Genomic DNA, 24,153 nt, shown 5'->3' on the forward strand with positions numbered 1-24,153 from the left:
CCACTTGAAATGTGTTGAACCCATGGTTTGGTGAACCAGTTAATCTTGCTCGCAGCATGTCGCTAACTTCTCTTAAATTAGAAGGTCTGTTGGATATTTCTGTTTTGTTTTGTCTTGTTTTTTTTTTTTACTCATTGCCCTATCATCATCCTCCCTGATGATGACAATTATAAAGATGTTGAGAAATGTTACCGAGTTCTTAAGAAATACTGGTTTTTGTGTCTCATCAGAATCTCAAATTTTAAGTAGGGGAAACCCCTTTAATTTACAAATTTGGATATGGCCTAGCATTTAGTAAACAGAGGAATGAATTTTGTTCTTGGGTTTCAGTCTATTCAGGGCACCTAGTTGTGGCATTAAAAATAATAGAGGTCCAGTGGCTCTTCTCTATTTTCAAGTAGGAGCTGTCCCTTGATTACTGATTTTGTATCTTGTGCACAGCATGGCTTCCATGTTTACACTGGGTTCTACAGGTGCAGTAAAAACGATTACATAACTTTTAGACCATAACTGACATCAGAGAAAGATCTGGCAGTCAGACCTCCAGACTCCTGGGGATTAGTATTCTTTCCATTGTATTGTCCTGTCTATTCTTCACAAGTGCATGTGCAACAGACGAGCACTTTTTTCTATGCAATCTGGTCCACTCTAAATTTGGCTAATAACGCAAGGTCTGTATATATGTCATCATCCCTCTCCAGGCCTCTGATGTACTGTTCAATGACAGGAGGTCATGTATAATTGCCTGTGAAATAGTGAGATTTCTTGATGGTAGACTTTGTTCTTTCTGTTTCTCAGACAAGGTCTCAGGAGTTGGTCTCGAGTGATTCTTGAAGTACAACCATTTGTATTATTTATACTGCACTGGAGATAAATGTCTTTCAAGTACTTCAGAGAACAGCACACTGTTAGGGCTCTAGTTGAGTTTTGTAATCCCAGTGACAGTTAGAGGCAGGTGGCAGGGGCGGACGTGGGAGGTGGAAGATGAAATGTTAACTGTGAATTTCGTGACTATAGATATTTGGGACTGTTTTGGTTTAAAGGGTTTTTTTTCCATGTATTTTTGTGAGATACACACACACACACACACACACACATATATATATAATACAAAATAATAAAAATTCATGAGTAACCTATTAATGTGAGGTTATTCGGGAAGTATTTGTGCATGAATATTTTATGTCACTGAAGAAAAAGAATACATATTGGTGCATTTGCATTTTTATGTTAATTATTCTTTTTTTAACCTATAGAAAAGTAGGAAAATGTTCTATAAATAGCTTCTAGAATTACTGAAAATATTAATCAATAATTGCATTAATGATGAGGTCTTTGTCCCAGAAGTTTGTTGTTATTCAGATCTGGAAGTAGAAGTAGTCATATAAATTTTCTAGATAAAGTTAGGGGAGGTAATTGAGACCTCAAAACATTAAGTCACCTTGGGTCTTGTGAGTATTAAATGAGAGAACCCATCTAGCAGTCGGGGTTCCTGGCCCTCCAATTCAGTGCTCTTTTGTTTTTTTACAAAGAATAAATGTGGAAGGAGAATCTGTCCAAAACTTGTCAGACATTGAATGATTGGTGCAGTTAGTTTGAGAATATCATGGAATTCTAGAAAGAATAAGGACTTTAGATTCAGGCCAAAACTGAATTTAACTGCTTCTCAAGTGTGACCTTGGGCAAATAACGTCTCTGTTTGCTTATTTTCAAAATGCAAATGATTAAGAACGATTTTTGAGGGATATTGTGAAGATTTGTGATTCTGTTTTGTGAAAGACCGAATACAGTGCCTGGCATATAGTAGATGCTTAGTAAATGTAGCCACTGTTAAAATGTTATTATTTCTGATGTTAATAAACAAAAAGGGAATCTGAAAAAATGTTTGTTTTATCAGGCACTCCAATAAATTGTGTTGAGTCAATGTTGAAAGAATAAATGCTTTCTCTCACCAGCTACAAAACAGAACTTCCATCTTATCTATAGAGCAACCCGTACCCTCAGTTTTAAATGGGCATCATATTTCATTTTCTCAAATATGTATTTTGGCAAAAGCTAAAACATCTTTAATTATGAATATGATATTCAAAGTTAAATTACTATGACCACTAGGACTAGACTTCATTCATCCATTTATAATTTGTAAGAGATGGAAGGGAATGGTGGGGGTGATGGATTTGATGTCAGTGAAAGCTGAGTTTAGATAGGAGTCCGTTCATCCAGTGACGGGTTGCATGGTCATGAGCAAGCCGTCCGTTCATCCAGTCGCTGGTTGCATGATCGTGAGCAAGCCGCTTCACTTCTCAACCTCGATTCCTTAGATTATAACATAAAAGCAGTCACACCCGCCTCTCAGATTTGTAGTAAGGATTAAGTGAGATATTTTGTAGAGCGTCTCCCTAAGCCTCTCCTTATCCTCCAGGGCGCTGTGAGTTATAACATCTATTTTCCTTCTTCTTGCTGTGCCAACCTAATGCCAATAAAAAGGGTGGGGGGCTCTTAGAGAAGAAATTATTCTTCAAAAAGACAACTTGGGGGGGGCGCCTGGGTGGCTCAGTAGGTTAAAGCCTCTGCCTTCAGCTCAGGTCATGATCTCAGGGTCCTGGGATCGAGCCCCGCATCGCATCAGGCTCTCTGCTCAGCGGGGAGCCTGCTTCCTCCTCTCTGCCCGCCTCTCTGCCTACTTGTGATCTGTCTGTCAAATAAATAAATAAAATCTTAAAAAAAAAAAAAAAGACAATGTAGGGATACCTGGGTGGCTCAGTCAGTTAAGTGTCTGCCTTCAGCTCAGGTCCTGATTCCAGGGTCCTGGGACTGAGCCTTCATTGGGTTCCCTGCTTCACAGGGAGCCTGCTTCTGCCTCTCCCTCTGCCCCTCCCCCTGCTTGTGCTTGCTCTCTCTCTTTCTGTGTCAAAAAAACAGACAAAAGACAAACTTAGATCCTTAAAGATAATTTGGAATTTGTGAGGATACACTCCTGCTACGAATATGCTGTATCCAAAAATAGTAAAGACCTTTTCAACGGAGCTGGTATTCAGGCAGTACTTAGCAAAGATGGGGAATACTTCACCTTTTCCATCTGGTGGATCAGAAGTATGGATATGGTAATTTGCCATGATTCTTTCACTTTGCATGCCTTTAATACTGTACGAGTGTATCCTTAGGCCGAGTATCATATGGCATAAATGACAGGATAACTTAAAGAAGAAGGGGTGTATGGAAACACGTGCAGGCTTCAGCATTCTGTGGGAAGAAGAGAATAACTCCCTTCATGTCAATGTTGACTGCACTATCTGTGTTCCTTGTCCCCAAAGTGTCATGATTCTGTTCCCTGGAACTGGCTGGCAAGCCAGAAATATGATTCAGAGCAAAGACCATCCTGTTCTTAAGTATGATTTTAGTGAACTGCAAGCTGCTGAAAACATCAACATATTATTAGGTTACAATATGATATATATAGTATCCAAATTACAGGAGAAAAATAGATCCTCCTCATATTCTACATTGATTAAACCCACCAAAAAGATTCTATTCGTTCTGGGCCACACTTTTATAGGGGTATTGCCAATGTGGCGTGTTCCCAGAAAAAGGATGAGCAGGTTGAGGAAAAGTCACGAAAAGCCATCCCATCGGAAGTAGAGCCAAAGGGAATAGAAAGAATTTTCCTGAAAAAAAAAAATTTTTAAGAGAAATACCAAGATCAATCCTTAGCTTCTGAGTATCTATATTTAAAAGGTGGTACGGGGTCGCCTGGGTGGCTCAGTGGGTGAAGCCTCTGCCTTCAGCTCAGGTCATGATCTCAGGGTCCTGGGATCCAGCCCTGCATTGGGCTCTCTGCTCAGCAGGGAGCCTGCTTCTCCCTCTTTCTCTCTCCCTGCCTCTCTGCCTACTTGTGATCTCTGTCTCTCAAATAAATAAATAAAATAAATAAAAATAAAAGGTGGTATGTAAGGACGCCTGGGTGAGTCAGTTGGTTAAGCGTCTGCCTTTGGCTCAAGTCATGATCCCAGGGTCCTGGGATCAAGTCCTGCATGAAGGAGCCTGCTTCTCCCTCTGCCTGCTGCTCCCTCGCCCCCTGTTTGTGCTGTGTCTCTCTTTCTCTGAGAAATAAATAAATAAAATCTTAAAAAAAATTTTAAATACTGTGAAGTGTGTAAACCTGGCGATTCACAGAACTGTACCCCTGGGGATAAAAATATATGTTTATAAAAAATAAAAAATTAAGAAAAAATTTTAAATAGGTGGTATGTGAAACACAAAGAAACATGAAGCTTGTTGCATGACACTTCTCTTTAAAGATCTGGAAGTTATGCCTTAAAGACATAGAAGAATGGCTGAGATCAAAATTGAATAATAAATGCAATATAGAGGTGTAAGTCAATGACTTTTGGAATTCAGAAGAAGTTTAAGATTATATCCACTAGAAGAAATCAGAAAATATTTCACTGGAGGGGTAGAGTCTGGACTGGACACCACAGGATGGAAAAATCAGGGTACTCAGCAGTTTCTAAGAAAATATTCCAGGTGAGGGCACCTGTGTGGCTCAGTTGGTTAAGCGTCCAAGTCTTATCTCAGCTCAGGTCTTGATCTCAGGGTCATGAGGTCAGCAGTGGGCTCCACACTGGGCATGGAGCCTAGGCACCTGCATATACATACGTGTTTATATATATGTATATACATGTGTATATACACACATGTACATATACATATTTATATGTACATATGTGTATTCCAGGTGGAGGAGCAAATGCAGTTACGAAAGCAATGCTACTGTGAAAGATGTTGTTAAGTAAGAAGTTAATGCAAACGTAGTAAACTTTTGGCAGCTTTTCAAAAAACAGATTTTGAAGGGCTGTTTATTATCTGTAATCAAGTGCTACAATGTAAAAAAAAATAATGAAAGGGTTGATTTCTCTATGTTTTAAACCCCTAAACAAAACAAGACAAAACCCATTTGATATCATCTAGAATTTCTTCAGTAATTTCCACTAATGTAATGCTAATCAGGCCACGAGAGGATAATAAAAGTAAAATCTTTCCAAAGCTCAAGAAGGTATTATGTGAGAGTTTTGTTCTTCATATTTAAAAGATTGTCATTTAGAATCAGAAGCATACTTGTTTTGTATTTTTCCAGAGGGTAGATTTGGATCAGTAAATGGTAAGGAAGTTTTCAACTCAACTTGAGAACTTCCCACAATTTAAAACTGTCTATCCATAGAACAGATGATGCCGTTAAAGCATGTAGCTTTTCCTAAATTGAAAGTAGAGAGAGTCAATTATCATATGGTTTCACTTACTTGTGGAGAATAACAAATAACATGGAGGACATGGGGAGATGGAAAGGAGAAGGGAGTTGGGGGAAATTGGAAGGGGAGGTGAACCATGAGAGACTATGGACTCTGAAAAACAATCTGAGGGTTTTGAAGGGGTGGGGGGTGGGAGGTCTGGGGAGCCAGGTGGTGGGTATTGGGGAGCGCACGAATTACATGGAGCACTGGGTGTGGTGCATAAACAATGAATTCTGTTACACTGAAAAGAAATAAATAAAAAAAGAAAAGAAAGTAATCAGAATTAAAAAGTAGCTACATTCTTTCATGATGACTACTTGATAACACTGTATTGTGTAATTGAAATGTGCTAAGAGAGTAGAACTTAAGTTTCTGTCTCTCTGTCTCTGTCTCTGTCTCTCTCTCTCTCTCTCTCTCTCTCACACACACACACACACACACACACACACGATAACTAAGTGAGGTGATGGATGTGTTCATTAACTCAACTGTGGGAGCCGTTTCACAATATACACATAAATCAGATCATTATGTTGTATACTTTCACTACATTACCATTTATTATATCTCAATTATACCTCTATAAGGCTGAAAAAAAAATGTGGGAAATTATATGGGGCTCCTGCTTGATTAAAGCTCCAGCTTGGGAAAAAGTTCAACTAAAAAAAAAAGAAAAAGTACTCACAGAGGGGTTCTTTGCTGGCTCAATCAGCAGAGCACGCAACTCCTGATCTTAGGGTTGTAAGTTCGAGCTCCATGTTTGCTGCAGAGATTACTTAAAAATGAAATAAGAAAGGGAGAGCGAAAGGGGAGGGAGGTAAGAAGAAAGGTAGGAAGAAGGAAGGAAGAAGGAAAGAAGGAAGAAAGAGAGAGAAAGAACTCACAGAGACCTACTAAACTTGTATCAGGATTGTTACAGAATGAATTTCTGAATCTGTTTGCAAGGGCGACTAGTGATGTTCTTAGGATCTCTGCAACCATAACTTTCTATGTAACTGTGTATCTAAGCTACAGACACCATGCAAAGCAGAGTGAAATTCAGGGGCAGATTCATTTTCCTAAGTCATGGGTGGTTCATTCTTTTCAGAAGTCAAGGGTGAAGTCAGATACCAGTATAAAATTTTGTGCAGGATTCAATCCAGACACTTTATTTTATTAAGTCAAGAATGCAATCTAATTTAAACTACTGCATACAACCATTGTGAGTTCTACTGGGAAATGTGTGGTTTTCTTTTCTCTTTAAGCGTAGAAGTATATTCTGTTCAAATATTTGTGGAGATTATTAAATTGTCAAACTAATTTAGCTATACTACACTTTTGTTAGGCTCATTAGATGTTAAATACGACTACCATGTTCTTGGCTGTGAGAGGAGCTTGACCAATTCCTGACAGACTTTTGATTAACCATCTTATATAAATATTTGCCAAATTGTAATGCCATTTCATATTAGCGTTCATATATTGTGCAGTTACATATTCTACTGAGTATAGTTTAATTCCCAATGGTATAAACATTTGTGGCTGATGAAGCTACTAGTCTTGATGTTTGGAACTTGAGTCACATAGCTGAATTCTCTGGATCAACTAAAGCCACGTGGGGAAGCAGAAATATGTGCATGTGAATCTAATGCCCTTGTGTTTGTTGTTTCCAGCTGCAGTATTGAAGTATGAGAACAACGTCATGAATATCAGGCAGTTCAACTGTTCTCCTCACCCATACTGGCTTCCCAATTTCATGGATGTTTTCACTTGGTCCCTGCCATTTGTTGGGGAAAAAGGTGTGTTGGGGAATCTTGAGATGTTCTTCATGTAATTATACAAGAAGGAAGGGGAAGCGATGGGGACTCTTCTAACCAAAACAATTCATGAGTTGCAACATGAGAGAAGTGATTTGAAAGTATGTCACCGTATATACCCTGTTCACAAAATGCAATGACTGAAATAAGGGGAAGCAAAAGCGATGAAAAATACCAGGAGTATTTATATCATCTCGTTGGAACAATGGAACCCTTTTAAAAGTAACAGATAGGGGCACCTGGGTGGCTTAGTGGGTTAAAGCTGCTGCCTTCGGCTCGGGTCATGGTCTCAGGGTCCTGGGATCAAGTCCCACATCGGGCTCTCTGCTCGGCAGGGAGCCTGCTTCCCTTCCTCTCTCTCTGCCTGCCTCTGCCTACTTGTGATCTGTCAAATAAATAAAATCTTTTAAAAGTAACAGATATATAGTTTCAACTGGCTTCAAACTGTAATAATGGCTCCTTTTTCTCCTTACCCCTTTGTATTAATTCAAAAGTGCTATTTTATTTTACAAACTCCCTCTCAAATTAAGAGGTTACTATAGCTATGCCTTTCTCACGCTTCTGATGTTGATAATAATCATGATAGAAACCAACCTAATTTTATAAACGGTTAAATGTAAATAACATGCATCATATAGTGTAAAAGTGATGCAGTACTAATTTCTGTGACAACACTTTCATGCAGTTTTATTGTCATCAATTTAACCAACTGAATTTCTTGTTAAACTTACCTAAGTTTTATTGTTAAGGCTTTTTGAAAATAAAATTTAATGATGTATCCATTCATGTATCAATTCATTTATTTTTTTTAATTAGTATATCCGAAACTACTTCAAATATATTAGTCCCTCAATCAGCATTTTTTATTAAACACAGAACTACATGCCTATCACTGTGCTGGGTTCTCTGGGGGATTAAAAAGATTTAAAAAGAGATCTAGCATTCATTGAGTCCCTGCAAAACAGAAGGTCGCAATGTGGTCTACATCTCGTAGCCTCATTGTACAACAAGTAAAAATTCAGAAATAGCCCTTTCCTCTTTCATAGACATATGGTATATCCACAGCCACATATTTGGTTGTCCATTGTCTGTTGACCTATGGCTAGTTAAATGTTATCATACGATTTCATAGACAGAAGCTAATACTTTTATAAACATAAAATCTGTGTAGAATCACAAAGCTGGTTATCTTTAATGATCTGAATTTTATAGAAACTATCTTGCAGGAGATTCTCTATACAATACAGGTAAGAAATGTTATGGCTAAGCTTGCTCATTAATAATGCCAGAGTAATCATTAAGGTTATAATAAAAAAAATCTGAGCGTTTTTGCTTTTGTTTTTTTCCTTTTTAGTGACCGAGATGCTGGTAAATGTCCTCAACATCTGCTCAGATGATGAACTGGGGTCAGAAGAAGATGGATTTGATGGTAAGAGACTTGAGCCTATGTGCTAATGCCGTTTGCCACATAATCACGTGGGTGTCGCCTAGGTAACCCAAAGAGCAAATCTCTAAGATTAAGCTTATGTTAAATTATAACATAGTACTGAGAATGGAAGGTACTATATTTTCCATTTGATTTGAGGAAGTACATACACCCACACACACACACACACACACCATGAAATAATTTTCCCATTACCCTGAAAACTACCCAGTGAACTATTTTAATAACCATCTTTCAATAGCTCACATTGCTAAGTGACTTTTTTGGCCCCTTAACAAAAAGAAAAATTCAACCCCATAGCAGACGTTACCATTTACTACGTAACTTTCGAAGAGTGCCTTTAGTGAAGTTGTTCCTGTCAGCTATTCATATTTTGATGTTTATGATAAAAGAAGATATTTACACATGGATATGTTGGTATTCATGTCAATACCAGTATTTTTTTTTCTACCTGTAATAAGTTACGAATAAGCTATGTCACTTTTGTGTTGTTGTTTAAGATACAATTTGGTATTCTGTTACCCTTGAAGAGTATCCTACCTCTGTAAGAGATGAAGACCCATCACGTGAAAGATGGAGAGAAAAAATTGCTGTGGCTCTTACCACGGCACCCCAAAATCAGTGCAACCTAACTAAAATGTAGTTGCAGGAAGAGAGTGTGAGAGCAAACCATATTTCCGTAAACATGAATAAGGACCTACTCTTTGTAGGGCACTTAGGATGCCAAGATACCGGAGACTTCATCAAGTCGCAGTCTGGATAGAGAGACTGATGCGTAAACAGAAAATATCAATGCAATAAGACAGATTATAAATTGAAGAGTGAATGTGGCAGCAGAAATTAGATATTGTGGAAATTTAAACTGATAACATGCTTCCTTTTTTTTTTAAGATTTTATTTATTTATTTGACAGAGAGAGAGAGACAGCGAGAGAGGGAATACAAGCAGGGGGAGGGGGAGAGGGAGAAGCAGGCTTCAGGCAGAACAGGGAGTCTGACCTGAGCTGAAGGCAGACGCTTAGGAGCTGAGCCACCCAGGCGCCCCAACATGTTTCCCTTTTAAAACTGCACTTAAGTCAAATGAAAACTGAATGTGGTCCTTTCTGAAAGTTAGAAGCTAAACAGCATGATGTAATGTTTACTTGGATTTAATGCAGGTCACATCTACAAGTGCAAGATACTAATGCTTCAGGCAAAAGTAAAATAGAAGTACTCCTGTGCTCATATGAATTGAGTCTATAAACTTAGGTAGATGTGGAGTATCAAGTTGTGCCTATCCTTTCCCGGTCTTTCTCCTTTCTAGAACTTCTCCCAGCTTCATTACTTGTTTGTCTCCATAGCCTATTCTTTAGTCATAGATCATGTTGCAAGGGTATGTATATTATAAGGAAAGAGAGAAAGTAATATATATAATACTTGTAAATATACATGAATATTTACTAGGTTAGAATTAGCTAACAAGTAGTTGTAAGAACTTTCTTCAATAACTATATTCATATATTTTGAAATATCTAAGAGTTCAATGGATATTTTATGCTTGATCCAGGTTCTAGATGTTTCATATGCTATAGCCACAGTTCGTTACTGATAACTCTTCCAGGGACAGTGATATCATTCAAGAGATAATATTTTTATCATGACAGATTTTTCTTCTAAAGAAAGAATACCACCCTGTCAGAACGTAAATCTTAAAAGTCAACACACACTTTTGAATTGTTGTCTTTCCCTATGGTCCTTTTATTCCTCAAAAGAAAGATTAATTAGCATTAATACAATAATGTGCCTCTGTTAACAAATCTCTATTGCAGTCAGGTTCATTGGCCAATATTTATAATACAAACAATATGATAAAAATGTAACATAAATAGTACTGCATAGTAGACCTGTAATAAGATGTTTATAATAAGTAGACTATAATTATACATTAATCCATTCACTCAGCAAATATCTATTAAGCACCTAGTGTGTGCTAAGCACTGCAGCTAAAATGCCTGTACCAGTACAGGTGTTTCCTGCCATTAAACATTACCAAGACTAACTCAGTGCTTAGGTCAGCAAAAGTTCTCTTTAGCCACCCTCTTGGTCACTTACATGAAAGGGTATATTTTGTGACTTACTCTGCTTTAGAATAATTACTTTCGGTCATCATCCAGTTACTTATCTGCAATTGCTTTTAAGCCTGTTAATTCCAATTATGGAGTACATGTCTTTCAAGAGATTTGGGCATTTTTTTTGTTTGTTTCTAAGCAGACCACTGAAATTTCACTCTACCGTGCTTAAATCTTTAGTCGGTCATGCAGAGAAAGAGCTATGACCTCTAACTGATCTTTAAGCTCACATCTTATAATTAGGCCCTCTAAAGAAAACAAAAAGAAAATAGAAATAAAAATTTTAATTAAAAGTATGTTGAACTTAGGACATTATGCATTTTGAAGTAAATACTCAGAAATATTCTTTAATGTCTTGTGTAACATGATGCAAAAACTATGAATTTCTTCAAAGGTACTCAAAATACGAGTTGGAAAACTTTCCAGAACTCTGGAACTCTCTGAGATTATAGTTTATTGAGAATGTATATTGAAGTTTCTTCTTTTGGAGTGAGGGGTGCAATATTATTTTTGAACTTAGGAGAAAATATCTCATTCCTCCCAGTCCCTCCCACATGCAGCCTGTAGTCTGTCTCTCTCTAGGGTCGGGCCCTCTGCTCTGCCTACCAGGCTTCCAGGCTTATTGGCTACAGAGGTGGAAAGCAGGAATTAGAAGACCGCAAAGCAATTAACTGAGCCTCTTCCTTAAAGGGCTGCTAATTCTAAAGGTGGGGTTGGAGAAGTATTTCTTCATGAGTTATTTATCAAGTTCTTCTTAATATTTTGTTCCATATTCAATGTCAACTGCAAAGTCAAAGGTAGTAATGATAACCTCTACAATCCATGACTATCTTTTTGTCTTATCAGATTGACTTCTTAGTGTCTATAAAGTCTATAGCAAGTAGGGATTCTTTTCATTTCCTAGAGGAATGGAAGTTATGGGATGAGTTTTGGTTTTCCTTCATATTCCATCAGCTCCCCTTTACCATTTAATGATGGCGTTAACAGCATCTGACACTATGTGTCAGGCATTATTCTAAGTCCTTTATATATATTTACTCCTTACTAATTTTGACCAACAAAAATTCATAATTATTAACAGTCATTATTTTTAACTACATTTACTAAGTGATTTATATTATCTCCTCCTAAAACAACCTGTTTATATAGATGCTATGATTATCCCTCTTTTACATTTGAAGTGATTGAGACTGGATGAGGTGAAGGTAAAGTGTAGGGTCACACAGCTAGTGAAGTAGTAGAGCCTGGATTCAAAGTAATGTCTGCCTTGTTCTCAGACTCTTGAACTTTCTACAAACTGTGATTACAATGCTTGGAATCTTTTTCTTTGAAGCAGTGTGATGCCTTTTTGTTGTTGTGAAGAAACAACAGTTAAACATAATATAGTTTGTTCTGTTTAAATACACTATAAAATAAGAAAGTAGGTTTTTTGTACTATTTAGCCATGAAAGTCAAATAAATGGCAAATAAAACAGTTTCATTCTATCCCTTTAATTTTAGTTTGCTCCAAGAAGTTATGTGATTCATTATATTCAGGATTTTGTTGTAGCTGAGCAGACTATTAACTCCTGGCTCCTCTAGTCTTTGCTAAGTAGAAATCACGCCACAAATTTCTTCTCCTTAGCATCTGCCTTACAAATAAAGGAATTTGATAGCCTATCTAGAACAAGGTTGCTATTTTAAATTGGTCTGTGGTTCTTTAATGTTGAAAATAAAAACTTGTATTATCTTGTAAAGTTTTGAAACAGTTTAATACAAATGCATGTTGTCTGAGAATCTAATTTATATATATTGGGGTCTTTGTTTCCTGTTTCTACTTCTGATTTTGGATGATAAAATTATAGTCTGGTTTCAATTTGGGGTTGTTATTCACCAGACCATTTTAGAGAAAGAAGAAATCCAAATAGATGTATTTCTTTTGGGTAGTTAATTCACATTAATGAAGAAGACTCATTTCAGGCCAAAGATTAGAAAGTTATCCCAAAATTGGGATGGGGGGAGAGCTGACAGAAGTCAAGCAAACTGCATCATTTCAAAGAGTTCTTTATTGTTCATTATTACAACAAGAACATCTGGAATAGTGATAAGCATTAGAAACCTAATAACAGTTTCATGAGTTAGAAATATTTATTTATTTGGAACTTTCTTTTAAGTCCTAAAATCGTAGACTCTGAGATCACATGTGTGTGTTTGTGTGTGTATGTGTTGTGTGTATGTATGTGTGTTCTGTAAAAATACACACATACATACACACAGACACAAGTTGTGTTTGAGACTATGTTATGTGGCAAGTCTGGCTACCCCAGAACAGTGAAGGTGAAACTGAAATCCTGTAGAATAAGAAAGGAAAGAAAAGAATAATAAAATGAAGACATTTCAAGCCAAGTATAGTTTCAGGCTGCACTGGAAAGACTTAATATCAAATTAGAATTTATTCCTCTGCTTTCATCTAAAGAGCAAACCACATGGTGGAACTCTTCTCCTTTATCCACATTTTTGCGTTATCCTAATATTAACCACAGACCAGTCACTGAATACGGGATCAGAGCAGTTTTTTGCAAACCTCTATGAAACCATCTAAATTTATACAAGAAAATTATCTCCCATCATCTGCTTTGAATTATTAGGTAATTCTTGATATGAAATATCATAGGTTCCAGAGTGTCTCCCTACTTCTTTTAGTCTAACTTAAAAAAGCCATTTCCAACATTTTGAAGGGTGAAGTTGGGAATTAGTGGCACTAACACGGCACTTGACTGGTCCCTGAAGAATACCTCTATAAAGGTTTGGTTATATTATCTTCTATCAAAACTGTGTTTAGTTGCCATGATGAACGTTTGCGACAAAATTTCATCTTAAAAATTCCCTTCTTCTGCCCTTGGCATCTGGCAGCAACACATATACCAAAATCCATTAACCTAGAGTTTCTCTTATGGCTGCAGTTATTGTCATTTCTGTGCATCTCACAATATCCTTCTATATTTCAGGTTCCTGATTTTGAAAAAAAAAAAAAAGATGTATGTCCTATAATAATTGACAGTTTGGGGTAAGGGGAATATTAAGTTTTAATATAAAAAATAGAAACATCGAGGGGTGCCTGGATGGCTTAATCAGTCAATCATCTAACTTTAGCTGGGGTCATGATCTCAGGGTCCTGAGATGGAGCCCCACATCTGGCTCCCTGCTCAGCAGGGAGTCTGCTTCTCCCTCTCTCTCTGCTTTCTCCCTCTGATCCTGCTGTCTCTCTGTCTCTCTCTCTCTCTCTCTCAAATAAAGAAATAAAAATCTTTAAAAAAATTTTTATAAAGACCCCAAAATTTACCTAGAAGCATTAAAAATAAAATAGAAACATTTAAAGATTTATTTGTTTGAGAGAGAGAGAGAAAGAGAGAGAGCAAAGAGAAAGGCAGAAGGAAAGGGAGAGAGAGAATCTTCAAGTAGACTCCCAGCTGAGTGTGGGGGTCTGACATGGAGCTTGATCCCAGGACCCTGAGTTCATGACCTGAGCTGAAATCAAGCCTCTTATCCAGTTTGCACCACCCAGGAGGCCTAAAAATAGAAACATTTAGATATAATAAATAAATAAATAAATAGCTTCAAGGAACACAGGGTGATATGATTCTTGTTCTGTCAACATTGACACATAACCTGAAGTTGGTAAGCTTGGAAAAATGCTTACAAAATGAACAAAGGATGAGTAGGAATATAAATTAGGAACTTGATAATGTATCTAAAAGTTGAGGTGACCAAATCAAAACAATGATAGTGTTAAGAATAAAACAAAGTGAGCTATTTCAAAGAATAGTCCAAGGACTTAGAGCTATAAATCAACGGGGCAAAGGAAAGAAAAATTAATTTGGGTGGTTCAGGCCTAGGGGTCTAGGAGGATGAGAACATTTATGGAAAAACAAGTTTCAGGAGAAATGAGTTTAAGTAAAAGGGACACACATAGCTCTGGAAATATCTAAGCGAGGTTTGGAAGTGGAGTCCTGGAAACTGGGTACAAAATCTGGGCTAGTGATAGAGGCTTAGAATTAAATGTCACAATCGACTCTATTGGCTTCTAAAGTTGCTGACATAAAAGGGTAAGATCAGAAAATTGCAGGCTAATCCTTTAAATTAACCCTTGTTGAAGCTGGGGGGAAAAGAGACAAAGGAGAGAAGGAGAAAGAAGGAGAGATCAAGTAGAAAGGACCAGGATTGTATACCGGTTCAGGCAGCAGCTGTTAAAAATATTTGCACCAAGTGCAGAAAAATTACTGTGAGATGTAAGTGTGGCCAAAATATGAAATATTAGGACATCACTATGCTTGTCAGATATCAGATTATTGAAAAGAGATGTTTATGGTGGCTGTGGTATTTATACTAGCTAAAAAAGAACATAGCAATCATTGGCAAAGGGCCAAAAAATAAAATTCAGAGTACCTCAATTTTCATATCATATTTTTATTTTATTTTATATATTTTTAGTTCTCTGTAAAAATACTCCTTTATGGAATGTCTTTTTCTGTATATGCAGGCAAACACATGGTTTCTGCCTTCGTTGAGCTGAGAGACTCAGGCAACAAGAAATGGATTTTAAGTATTTTGTCTTACGGAGGCTTGAAAGGGTTGGGGGAGGGAGCATGCATTGGGACAAAATATTTGATAACCCAAGGAGAAAATTTAGAGGAGTCTTTCTTGTCTTTTACTTCTGACAAGGAAAAGAAAAACACCTTATGTATATTACTGCATTGGGATGTACAGCCATGTGAGAAATCCATGTAAGTTTTCCAGGAAATGATATGAAAAGATGAGTTTGAGTTGACTGTTGACCAGTGTTAAGTTCTCTTATCTTTTTTATAATATTTGAGTTTGAGTGAGGTAATTGGAGAAAGGAAAGACATACATAGAAAGGAAAAATATTCAGTATTTTGTAAAAGGTTTTGTTATTTTTTCATCAGGATTTTATGAATTACCATCGAGTTTAGTGTTTTTTTTTTTTCAGTTACTTAATATTTTGGTCTATAATGTAGAGTATAAGCCATTTTTGTCACAATAAATGTATCCCTTGTACTCTGTACCATTTATAGTAAGTTAACTACTTTTGTTTTTTTATCATGGTTATACCATAAAAAGGAAGCAAATAGTTTATATCCAATATATCATTAAAATTGAAACATGTGTAAAAAAATACACAGGGATTTCCTACATAGTAGGCTAGAAATTCCCATCGTATTTATGGCTATTGGTGTTTTGGGGCCTTGACTATCATACAAGGTGCCTGGGTAGCCATCATATTGTAATCAGTATCGTCAAGTCTAGCTTATCATATTTAGTTGCAACAATTAAAGTCCTTTTAAGTTGCTAATTAAAATGATACAACAACACAGACATTGAAAGTACTGCTTTCCCTTCATATTGTACTACCATGATTTTGCACAAATGTGCTTCTTTATTACCTAGCCGGATTTTCACATTACGAAGAAGTCAGACTTTGCAGAACAAAGTAAACATGAAAAAAACAGCCATATCATTATTGGTATTTGGTTGGATGGTGTCCACCATTGGCTAGAATATTATGCTTACAGTAAGATAATACTCTCAAATTTTATGTTGCATTTTCAGAGACACATGTATTTTACACATGTACAGTATTTATACCCAGGTTTAAAAATCATTAATTTTGTAGTATTTGAGCCTTCTTCCAACTAGTGGTGACATTGGCCAACTTACACTAAACATTAGCTATTGCGTATCTAAGCATACATTTCAACTGAATGTATTTGAGAAAGAAATATGAGAAATTTGAGAAAGAAACCTGAATACATTCTTTATTTGAAAGGAATTGAAGTAGAGAGCTCTTTTTCCTCAATGAAGGCAAAGATTCTGTGTATATGTCTATACTTTAGAAAAACATCACTTCTCACAAACAAGGTTAAGGTAATTTGGATGTGAGAGAGGCATTCTTCACAAAAGGGACTAGAGTGGTAATGGAAGCTTGCTGGAAAGTGATACCATAAGAAAAGATAATTCGTCTTGTATTTTTGGCAGAGCTTTCATGATTCTCTTTGTACTAAGCCATTTTATGGGTCCAAGTTGTCTACCCGAAGTACTTATATGAGAATAATTATTAGTTAATTAACAACTGCAGACAGAGTTGTTGTGAGTCCAATGTTTGTAAAACATTCTTTTGATAATAATCATTTGATCTCTGATAATGAGTCTCAGGACTCTATGAAAAAGTGAAATAAGTGCTCAGAAAATCTAGATTTTAAAAATATTTTTCTATGAGTGTAGTCTGTTTGGGCTCTTCCTCTTTACGTATAAAACTTTTACTATACTTTTACTATAAAACTTTTCTTCCACTTTTTCTCAGCATAGAAATAGACATCTTGGTTATATTTTGTCAGCCCACTTTTTGGAAGTGTTTCTTTTCCCTTCCCTTCCCCTAACCCTTTCTCTTCCCTCCTCCCTTCCTTCCTTCCTCTTTCTTTCTTTCTTTCTTTTTTTTTTTTTTTTCCTGAAAAGTGAAACCAGCAGCATCCTGGCTGCCAGCATTTTCCCCTAGTAGATGTGCCATTATCTGGGGCCCAGCCTTTAGCCTGGTTGGCACAAAATAAAACTGAGGTCCCAACTTGGGGAGCTTGATATCAACAAAGATCACACAATCAATCTTTTAATCTACAGTGAGAAGTGTGAGTGTTAGAGGAATTGGAATGTCCACCTCTCCACAAGCATTTCCTTCTTCTTAATAATAATTGCAAACATTACTGAGTACTTCTCATGGACCAAAGCTCTGTGCTAAGTGCTCTAGCAGGTAACATGGTATTGGGCACACATTTGTTAAATGTTGGGAGTGAATGAACACATTACTTATTTAATTCTTCAACCCACCTATGAAGTGTATCAGTCAACCTGCTACTGTAATGGATTTTGGCTCTGGGTCAGCACTTTTCAGCTATTAACTTTAGGCAAATTACCATCTCTAGTCCCTAGAATCATGCTAAGGACGGTGGAGACTAATAGTACTTCCTCTAGTGGTTGTTGTGAAGGTTATATGAAATAATGCAAATAAAGCACTTTGAACCTTCTTGACTTTACACAACCTAGACTAGAAACCTAGTCACCTGTCCAGGACAGCACAACTAGTGAATGGAATTGCTAAAGCTCAAACCTACGTCTTTTATTCCCAACCAAAATTCTTCACCATGGTTCCCTTTTCTCCCTCCCACTTGCCAGTATCTTCAGGTCTTCAGACAAGTGAACAAGCTGCTATTCATGATCTGAAGCCTTGCACTAGGGCCAGAACCTTTGAAGCCTTTGCTCCCTGGACAGAACTTCCCTAGACATTTCAGATGTTTGCCTCAGCTTCTCTTCTGTACTCTGCCTCTGTGGCCCACCAGCACATTTTTGATTGGTGTATCCCCTTCCTCTGATAAGATAATAATATCTGTAGCTATTGTTTAAGTCTCACTTAAGTCTCCTGTACATGCCTGTGTGCTGATCATAGGCCACAACCCAATGCTCATTTCTTTATTCTCATTCTTGGGCAAAACATCACTGCATTCCCCATGTGCTGGCAAAACACCCACCTAGGTCTTGAGGAGCACCAGAAGACCTTTGAGTGGCTTTGTTTCAGATAAGCTCAATACAGACCCAGGCCTCCAGGTGGGATGTGGCCGGGAGGGGTGTGGGGGGAGACGGTCTCCACTGTCAGACCAATGAGTTGCCTTACTTCTCTCGGCCTGTTTTTTTTTTTTTTTTTTTTTTTATTTATTTTATTTATTTGACAGAGAGAAATCACAAGTAGGCAGAGAGGCAGGCAGAGAGAGAGCAGGAAGCAGGCTCCCTGCTGAGCAGAGAGCCCGATGTGGGACTCGATCCCAGGACCCTGAGATCATGACCTGAGCCGAAGGCAGCGGCTTAACCACTGAGCCACCCAGGCGCCCCTCTCGGCCTGTTTTTTTATTGTGCTATCAGATGATGCTCAGTTCATTTTCTATCTAGCATATGACACGTAGGACCATGAAACATATTTTACGCTGTCCATTTCCCCCCTTAATTTGTATCATTTCAGAGATAAATTTAGTTTGGATGGTTTAAATGTAGTTCTAACATTTGATGAATGCATAAATCCATAAGGGTCCAGAATTCCCTTCTAGTGCATGCATCCTTTTGGCATTTAGCATACAGGCACAATGAGGTCCTTAATAAATACCTTTTTGAACCGTTACATCCTCACCTATACACAGAACAATCCTGGATAGCTTGGACACCCAGGCATTATGATTGTTTCTCCCATAGCCAAGAAGTCTAAATTATTAACTCGGCATTTATTATTTTATTTCATTTTGCTTTGATTTTGACTTATCAGTTTACAAATTTGATGTGTTTCTGATATGACAAAGAGGCCAGTCTGACCTGGCATGTGAAATCCCATTAGCTTCTACTTTGGTAGAAATAAAGTATAAATAAAGTATAAATCAACTCAAATGTTCTTTGTAAGGTATAGTTTGACTATGTGATGATTTCTTGAAAAATCAATGGAAGTTCTCCAATGTACTTTGAGATCTTTTAATTTTTACCCAAGTTAGATTTATGTGTATAGCCAATTTCTGCGATTCTTCTGAGGAGTCCCTGAACAGATGGGACAAAATGTCTCAGAGAACAAAAGTCCGTGAAATCAAATTAAAACTTGTAAACAGAAGTAACTTTTAATTATGCAAGATAATCAAATAATGACAGTTACTTGACATTTGGGAGTAGTCTTTACATTTTTAAGATTTCCTATCCAGATAATTCATTTATGTTTTATGACAAGAAAAGTGGGGAAAAAACAGTCTAGGCTGTACTGGCCTTTCTTGGAATCCATTACATAAGAGAGGCTTTTTATTTTAAAAAATATATATATATTTTAAAGGATCTTCTGTTCCTTTCAAAATAGGATATGAGACAGAATCATCTTGTGCCAAATATCACACTATTGCAGGGTCTCTTACGTGCTGAGATTTTAGTTGAACTAAAAAACATATGGGAAAAAATTGAGACTATGTGGTTTGGAGTGAATATGGAGTGAATAGCCATTATATTCCAATTTTATCACCTATGTATATGTCATATAGTAGAATGAAAAACAAAATAAAAAAGTATTCCAAATATTTTAGGTTATGATCTTCAAAGAGATGAAGTTTTACAGGATATATTGAAATCTGTGATCCAGGGGGTGTTTTCCTACCTCACGGAGTAACCTACGTAAGCAGAAGGAGAGCTGTTTGGTGAGGGCCAGCACCTAACAATCTCTTTGGACTAGATTTAACTGGAACTTTTTGTCAAGTGCTTGAGCAGTACAGATCTCCAAGTATGGCTAGTCAAGGAGCTCTTCTGGCAGCCATCAACCCTAGAAACTGAGCGATCACTTTCTTGATAAGCAGCAGTCTTCATGCTAGAACATTTGTACTACTGGGGTTACCCACGGACGTCTCAAGGGGAGTTTCAAGGGAATCCATTTTCTCATCCTCAGCTTACAGATGTCCTCCTTCCGAAAACTCTACTGAGCTGGAAAATTCAGACCTCATTATAGCTTCTCCTTTTCCACCTCTTCTTTCTCAATTGTCCTTCTCCAACTTTAACAGAAAGGCATAGGTCTCCGGAGACATCACCATTGTAAACCTTGCCTTGACATGTTTAGTACTAGGTACCAACAGAGAGATGCTGAAGACTCAGTGTCTAGAAGTCTCCTTAAGGAAGGTGACATAACCACCCCCCATCTTTGTCACTAAGGGATGCATTCCAATAAAACTTTATTTCTATGCTTTTAACATATTTTTAAATATTTATCATAGATTTATGCTATCTAGCTCATTTATGTACTACTAATAATTGTGATCTTGATTACAAAGGAATTTTTGAACACTTAGGGCTTCATTGTGTCAGGAAATTTTTTAAAAATACATTTAACTCAGGGGCACCTGGGTGGCTCAGTCAGTTAAGCATTTGCCTTCAGCTCAGGTCATGATCTTGGGTCCTGGAATTGAGTCCCATGTTGGGCTCCTTGCTCAGCAGGGAGCCTGCTTCTCCCTCTCCCTCTGCCTGCCTCTCCCTCCTGCTTGTGTGCTCTCTCTCTCAAAAATAAATAAATAAAATCTTGTAAAAAAATAAAATAAAAAATATAGTTAACTTAGATTTTGAAACATATTTTTGATAATAAGATACAGAGTAGTCATAAAACTATTTTAAAGTATAAACATATAATTCACTAGATTAAAATCAGAGAAATGGAAATGGAAATAGAATTTCAAAGAGAAATAGGACTCATGTACATTTCTAAGTGTCAATGAGTATCTTGTTCGTGGACTTTTTTTTTCTTTAAATGGGTGATGATGGGATGAAATTGTTATGACATTTATATGCCATTAGTTAAAAAAAAAAAAAGGTAATGCAGTCATTTTAAAAATGGAAATATCTATTCTTTACAACTATTTAAATTTAGTGGTGGGGATAGTGTACTTTGGAGGATAGTCTTTAATAGATGCATGAGTAAAAAATGTAAAAGCTATAGTTTTAAAGTCAGTCTGTCCTAGTGAACACAGTTACTCAGTGTTGATGGTGCTACCCCTAAATCCAGGGATTCAAATGCCTGACAGTGTGGGCAGATGTTGTAAAGCACTTGACAAGCTCATAGCCAAGTGCAAAACCAGGTGGATGTCTAATGTAACTTATAGATTGCATCACTTTGTTGGCATTTAGAAGCTCAAGATTTATTACTATAGTAGGCCAGGGAAACAAAAGACAAAGAGTAAGGTTTAGGGATTATGACACCTGATTTGGATTCGTAGCCTGATGGGGACATGTGTTCTCCTAAGTAAGATAGCCTGTATACTATGGTGTCATCATTATCATCTGTAAAAAGTGCAGTTATGCAAGGTTTTTAAGGGGCATCTGAAGACTCTTCTTTGTATGATATCTTGTATTTCAAGGTGCTGATTTTGGATGGAAACCTAACTAATTTTTGTCTTTAGTATAACACAACAAAAGATATTTTTTATCTCAACATCTTGTGCTTAATTCTATCACTAGCCTTTATTCAAATTCAATAATTGCTCTTTTTGATGAAAAATACAATCTGGGGGTACATCTAAACTCTGCTTAATAATAATGAACTACGATAAAATTTTACTTTCAAAGAGAATAAGTTTCCTACAGAGATCAATTTTGTTAACAAATTTGGAAAAGTGGTAACTTTTCTCTATTAGTTTCTTAGATTCTAATTAAAAAGGTAGAGATTTGAAGCTTACCAGCAATATATAGTTCTTAAAATATCTTTCTTTTGGAAAAAATAAAAGTGCAAAATGTTAGTGTATATGCGTACTTTTGTATAGAATATATTTTATTTAATAATATATGCTATGAATATACTTGTATTAAAAGGCATTTAAAGAAAGAAGCCTGAATAATAGCAAAAATTGAGGCCACTTAAAATAATGAGGTGGAGAATTTCTGCTACCATTCACATTAAAAAGTAAACACCTCACTTTTCTCTGCTTTTTTGGAAAAGGAGATTTTTCACATTCTAATAATCTGAAAATGTTCCTATTTTACAAGACATCTGAGTATAAAAGTTTTAAGTAGCTCATCATCTTCATTTCTTACAATTACCAAAAGGCATTGAAAGCAATTAGAATCCATTGAATTGGACATATAAAACAAAACCTTACTGGGTCAATGTTGTCTGGGAGCTGAGGAGGGATGGGGTGTCTGTAGCCACACTGAGAACCTTCCTTTATTGCTTCCTTTGGCCAGCTCATGCATCCTCCTTATAACATAAAGGGCAGGATGGAGACGCCTCTCTTCTCAAAAGCTTTTCTCCCTTCCCTCAAAACCAAGTTTCTTGCAAATACAGTTTTGCTTTTTTGACATTTTATTATTAAAATATTTTAAATATACAAGAATGTTGAAACAATTGTATGGTCAATATCCATGTACTCATCACTTACAGTCTACAATTAACATTTGATTATATTTACTTTCATGTATCTACCTCTCTGCTCTCCATCGGTTCTATCCATCAGTCCATCTCTTTCTTTCTTTGGTAGATACATGACAGGGTATGTTCTGTTAATCTCTACTATGCTAGTACGTAAGTATGCTCGTACGAGTATGCTAGTAAGTAAACTTCTTGCCTGAGTGTACTTACATGCTCACGCCTTTACAGGTTGGTCCAGGCAGCTCCTGCTTCTCGCACCTGTCCTCACCCCAGCATATCTCCATCCACATAAGACTTCTCACCCACCACTGAATATAACATGGATTGTTGTGGCCTCCAAAAGTTTGCAAATTTTCTTCCTTCTACAGAGAATACTCATTCTCCTTGTTCTTTTGCTCTTGCTTATCCTTCAAGATCCTTTAACTACTATGATTTCAGTGAAGTTTTTTTCTCATGCCTCAAGGCAGTTAGTACCTGCTATCAATGGCATGCTGGTGTGCCTTTAACAACTCATCCTCCAGGGGGAAATGGCCCTAGTCTGTGGCATTTGCAGATTTCCACAGTATATATTCTCTTCCCTGCTACTGATGTCAGGCTGCCGGCATGAGGTTGAGAAGAGATATGCCCAGGGTCACCTGGTGGCTCATTCAGTTAAGTGTCTGACTCTTGATTTTAGCTCTGATTGTGATCTCAGGGTCCTGGGATGGAGCCCGTATTGGGCTCCATGCTCAGAGGGAGGGCTGTTTGAGATTCTCTCTCTGCCTCTCCCTTTAGACCTCCCCTTGCTCATGCTGTCTTTCTCTCTTAAATAAATAAAATCTTAAAAACAAAAAGAGAGAGATGCGCTCAGTCTACTCTCTCACTAGTGGACTCGAGCCAGCTTGGGCACACCACTGCTACTATCACTCGATTTGTCCCACTCTCTTGTTGTCATTCCCATGATTTCCTCCAGCGGAGATCCTGCATCCTTCATATTTCTGTTGCTGGCATTTAGCACGTGGCAGGTATACGGGATAAGATTCACAAGCACACTTAATGAAGAAATGATTTGGGTGGTATCGTATTCTATCTAGCACTTCCCACATAGTCTAATTCAGTTAACACGGAGGGGTTTGCAGCAGTACCTCAGCAGGCTGGAGCTGTGAGCTGGATGACAGAGCACGTGTGATGCGTGGCAGAAAGCCCATGTACTGAGAATCTCTCTTCCCCCTAGCAGTTGGCTCCTCCCTGCAGTGAGGCTGCTGCACTTTCCCGGTCCCCTTAGAGGCTGCAATCCGCCCTGCAGGGATGCCGCACTCACTCAGCAAGCCATTTGGCGTGGATGCCTTTCAAAGTCATGAAAAGTCAGCGAGGGGCTAAGTTAAGGTCAGAAAGGACACATGTTAAAAGCAGATCTTTAAAGATTTCCTTGGTCTCTACATTAGCCTCTTCCACTTTGAGGACAACTGAGTGTGCAGGTTTGCCTGGATTCTGGATATAGTAGCATCAGACCTCAGGCATAAAAGAAGATTAGAACTTAAAAGTTAAAGACAGAGAGAGACGGGCTCAAA

At 37.3% G+C, this 24,153-nt stretch overlaps 1 protein-coding gene across 11 annotated transcripts in view; it reads left to right on the plus strand.

Annotated features, from left to right (window-relative positions):
• Positions 1-24,153, plus strand: part of PPP3CA (protein phosphatase 3 catalytic subunit alpha) — a 317,728-nt gene that overhangs the window by 274,243 nt on the left and 19,332 nt on the right. For all 11 annotated transcript variants that reach the window (XM_082729055.1, XM_082729056.1, XM_082729058.1 and 8 more), the window contains 2 exons: positions 6,941-7,066; positions 8,439-8,513. In XM_082729055.1, the coding sequence (XP_082585181.1) occupies positions 6,941-7,066; positions 8,439-8,513 (201 nt within the window). The remainder of the gene's footprint in view (positions 1-6,940; positions 7,067-8,438; positions 8,514-24,153) is intronic.

The sequence above is a fragment of the Mustela nivalis genome (assembly GCF_964662115.1).
Source record: "Mustela nivalis genome assembly, chromosome: 4".
Taxonomy (NCBI): Eukaryota; Metazoa; Chordata; class Mammalia; order Carnivora; family Mustelidae; genus Mustela; species Mustela nivalis.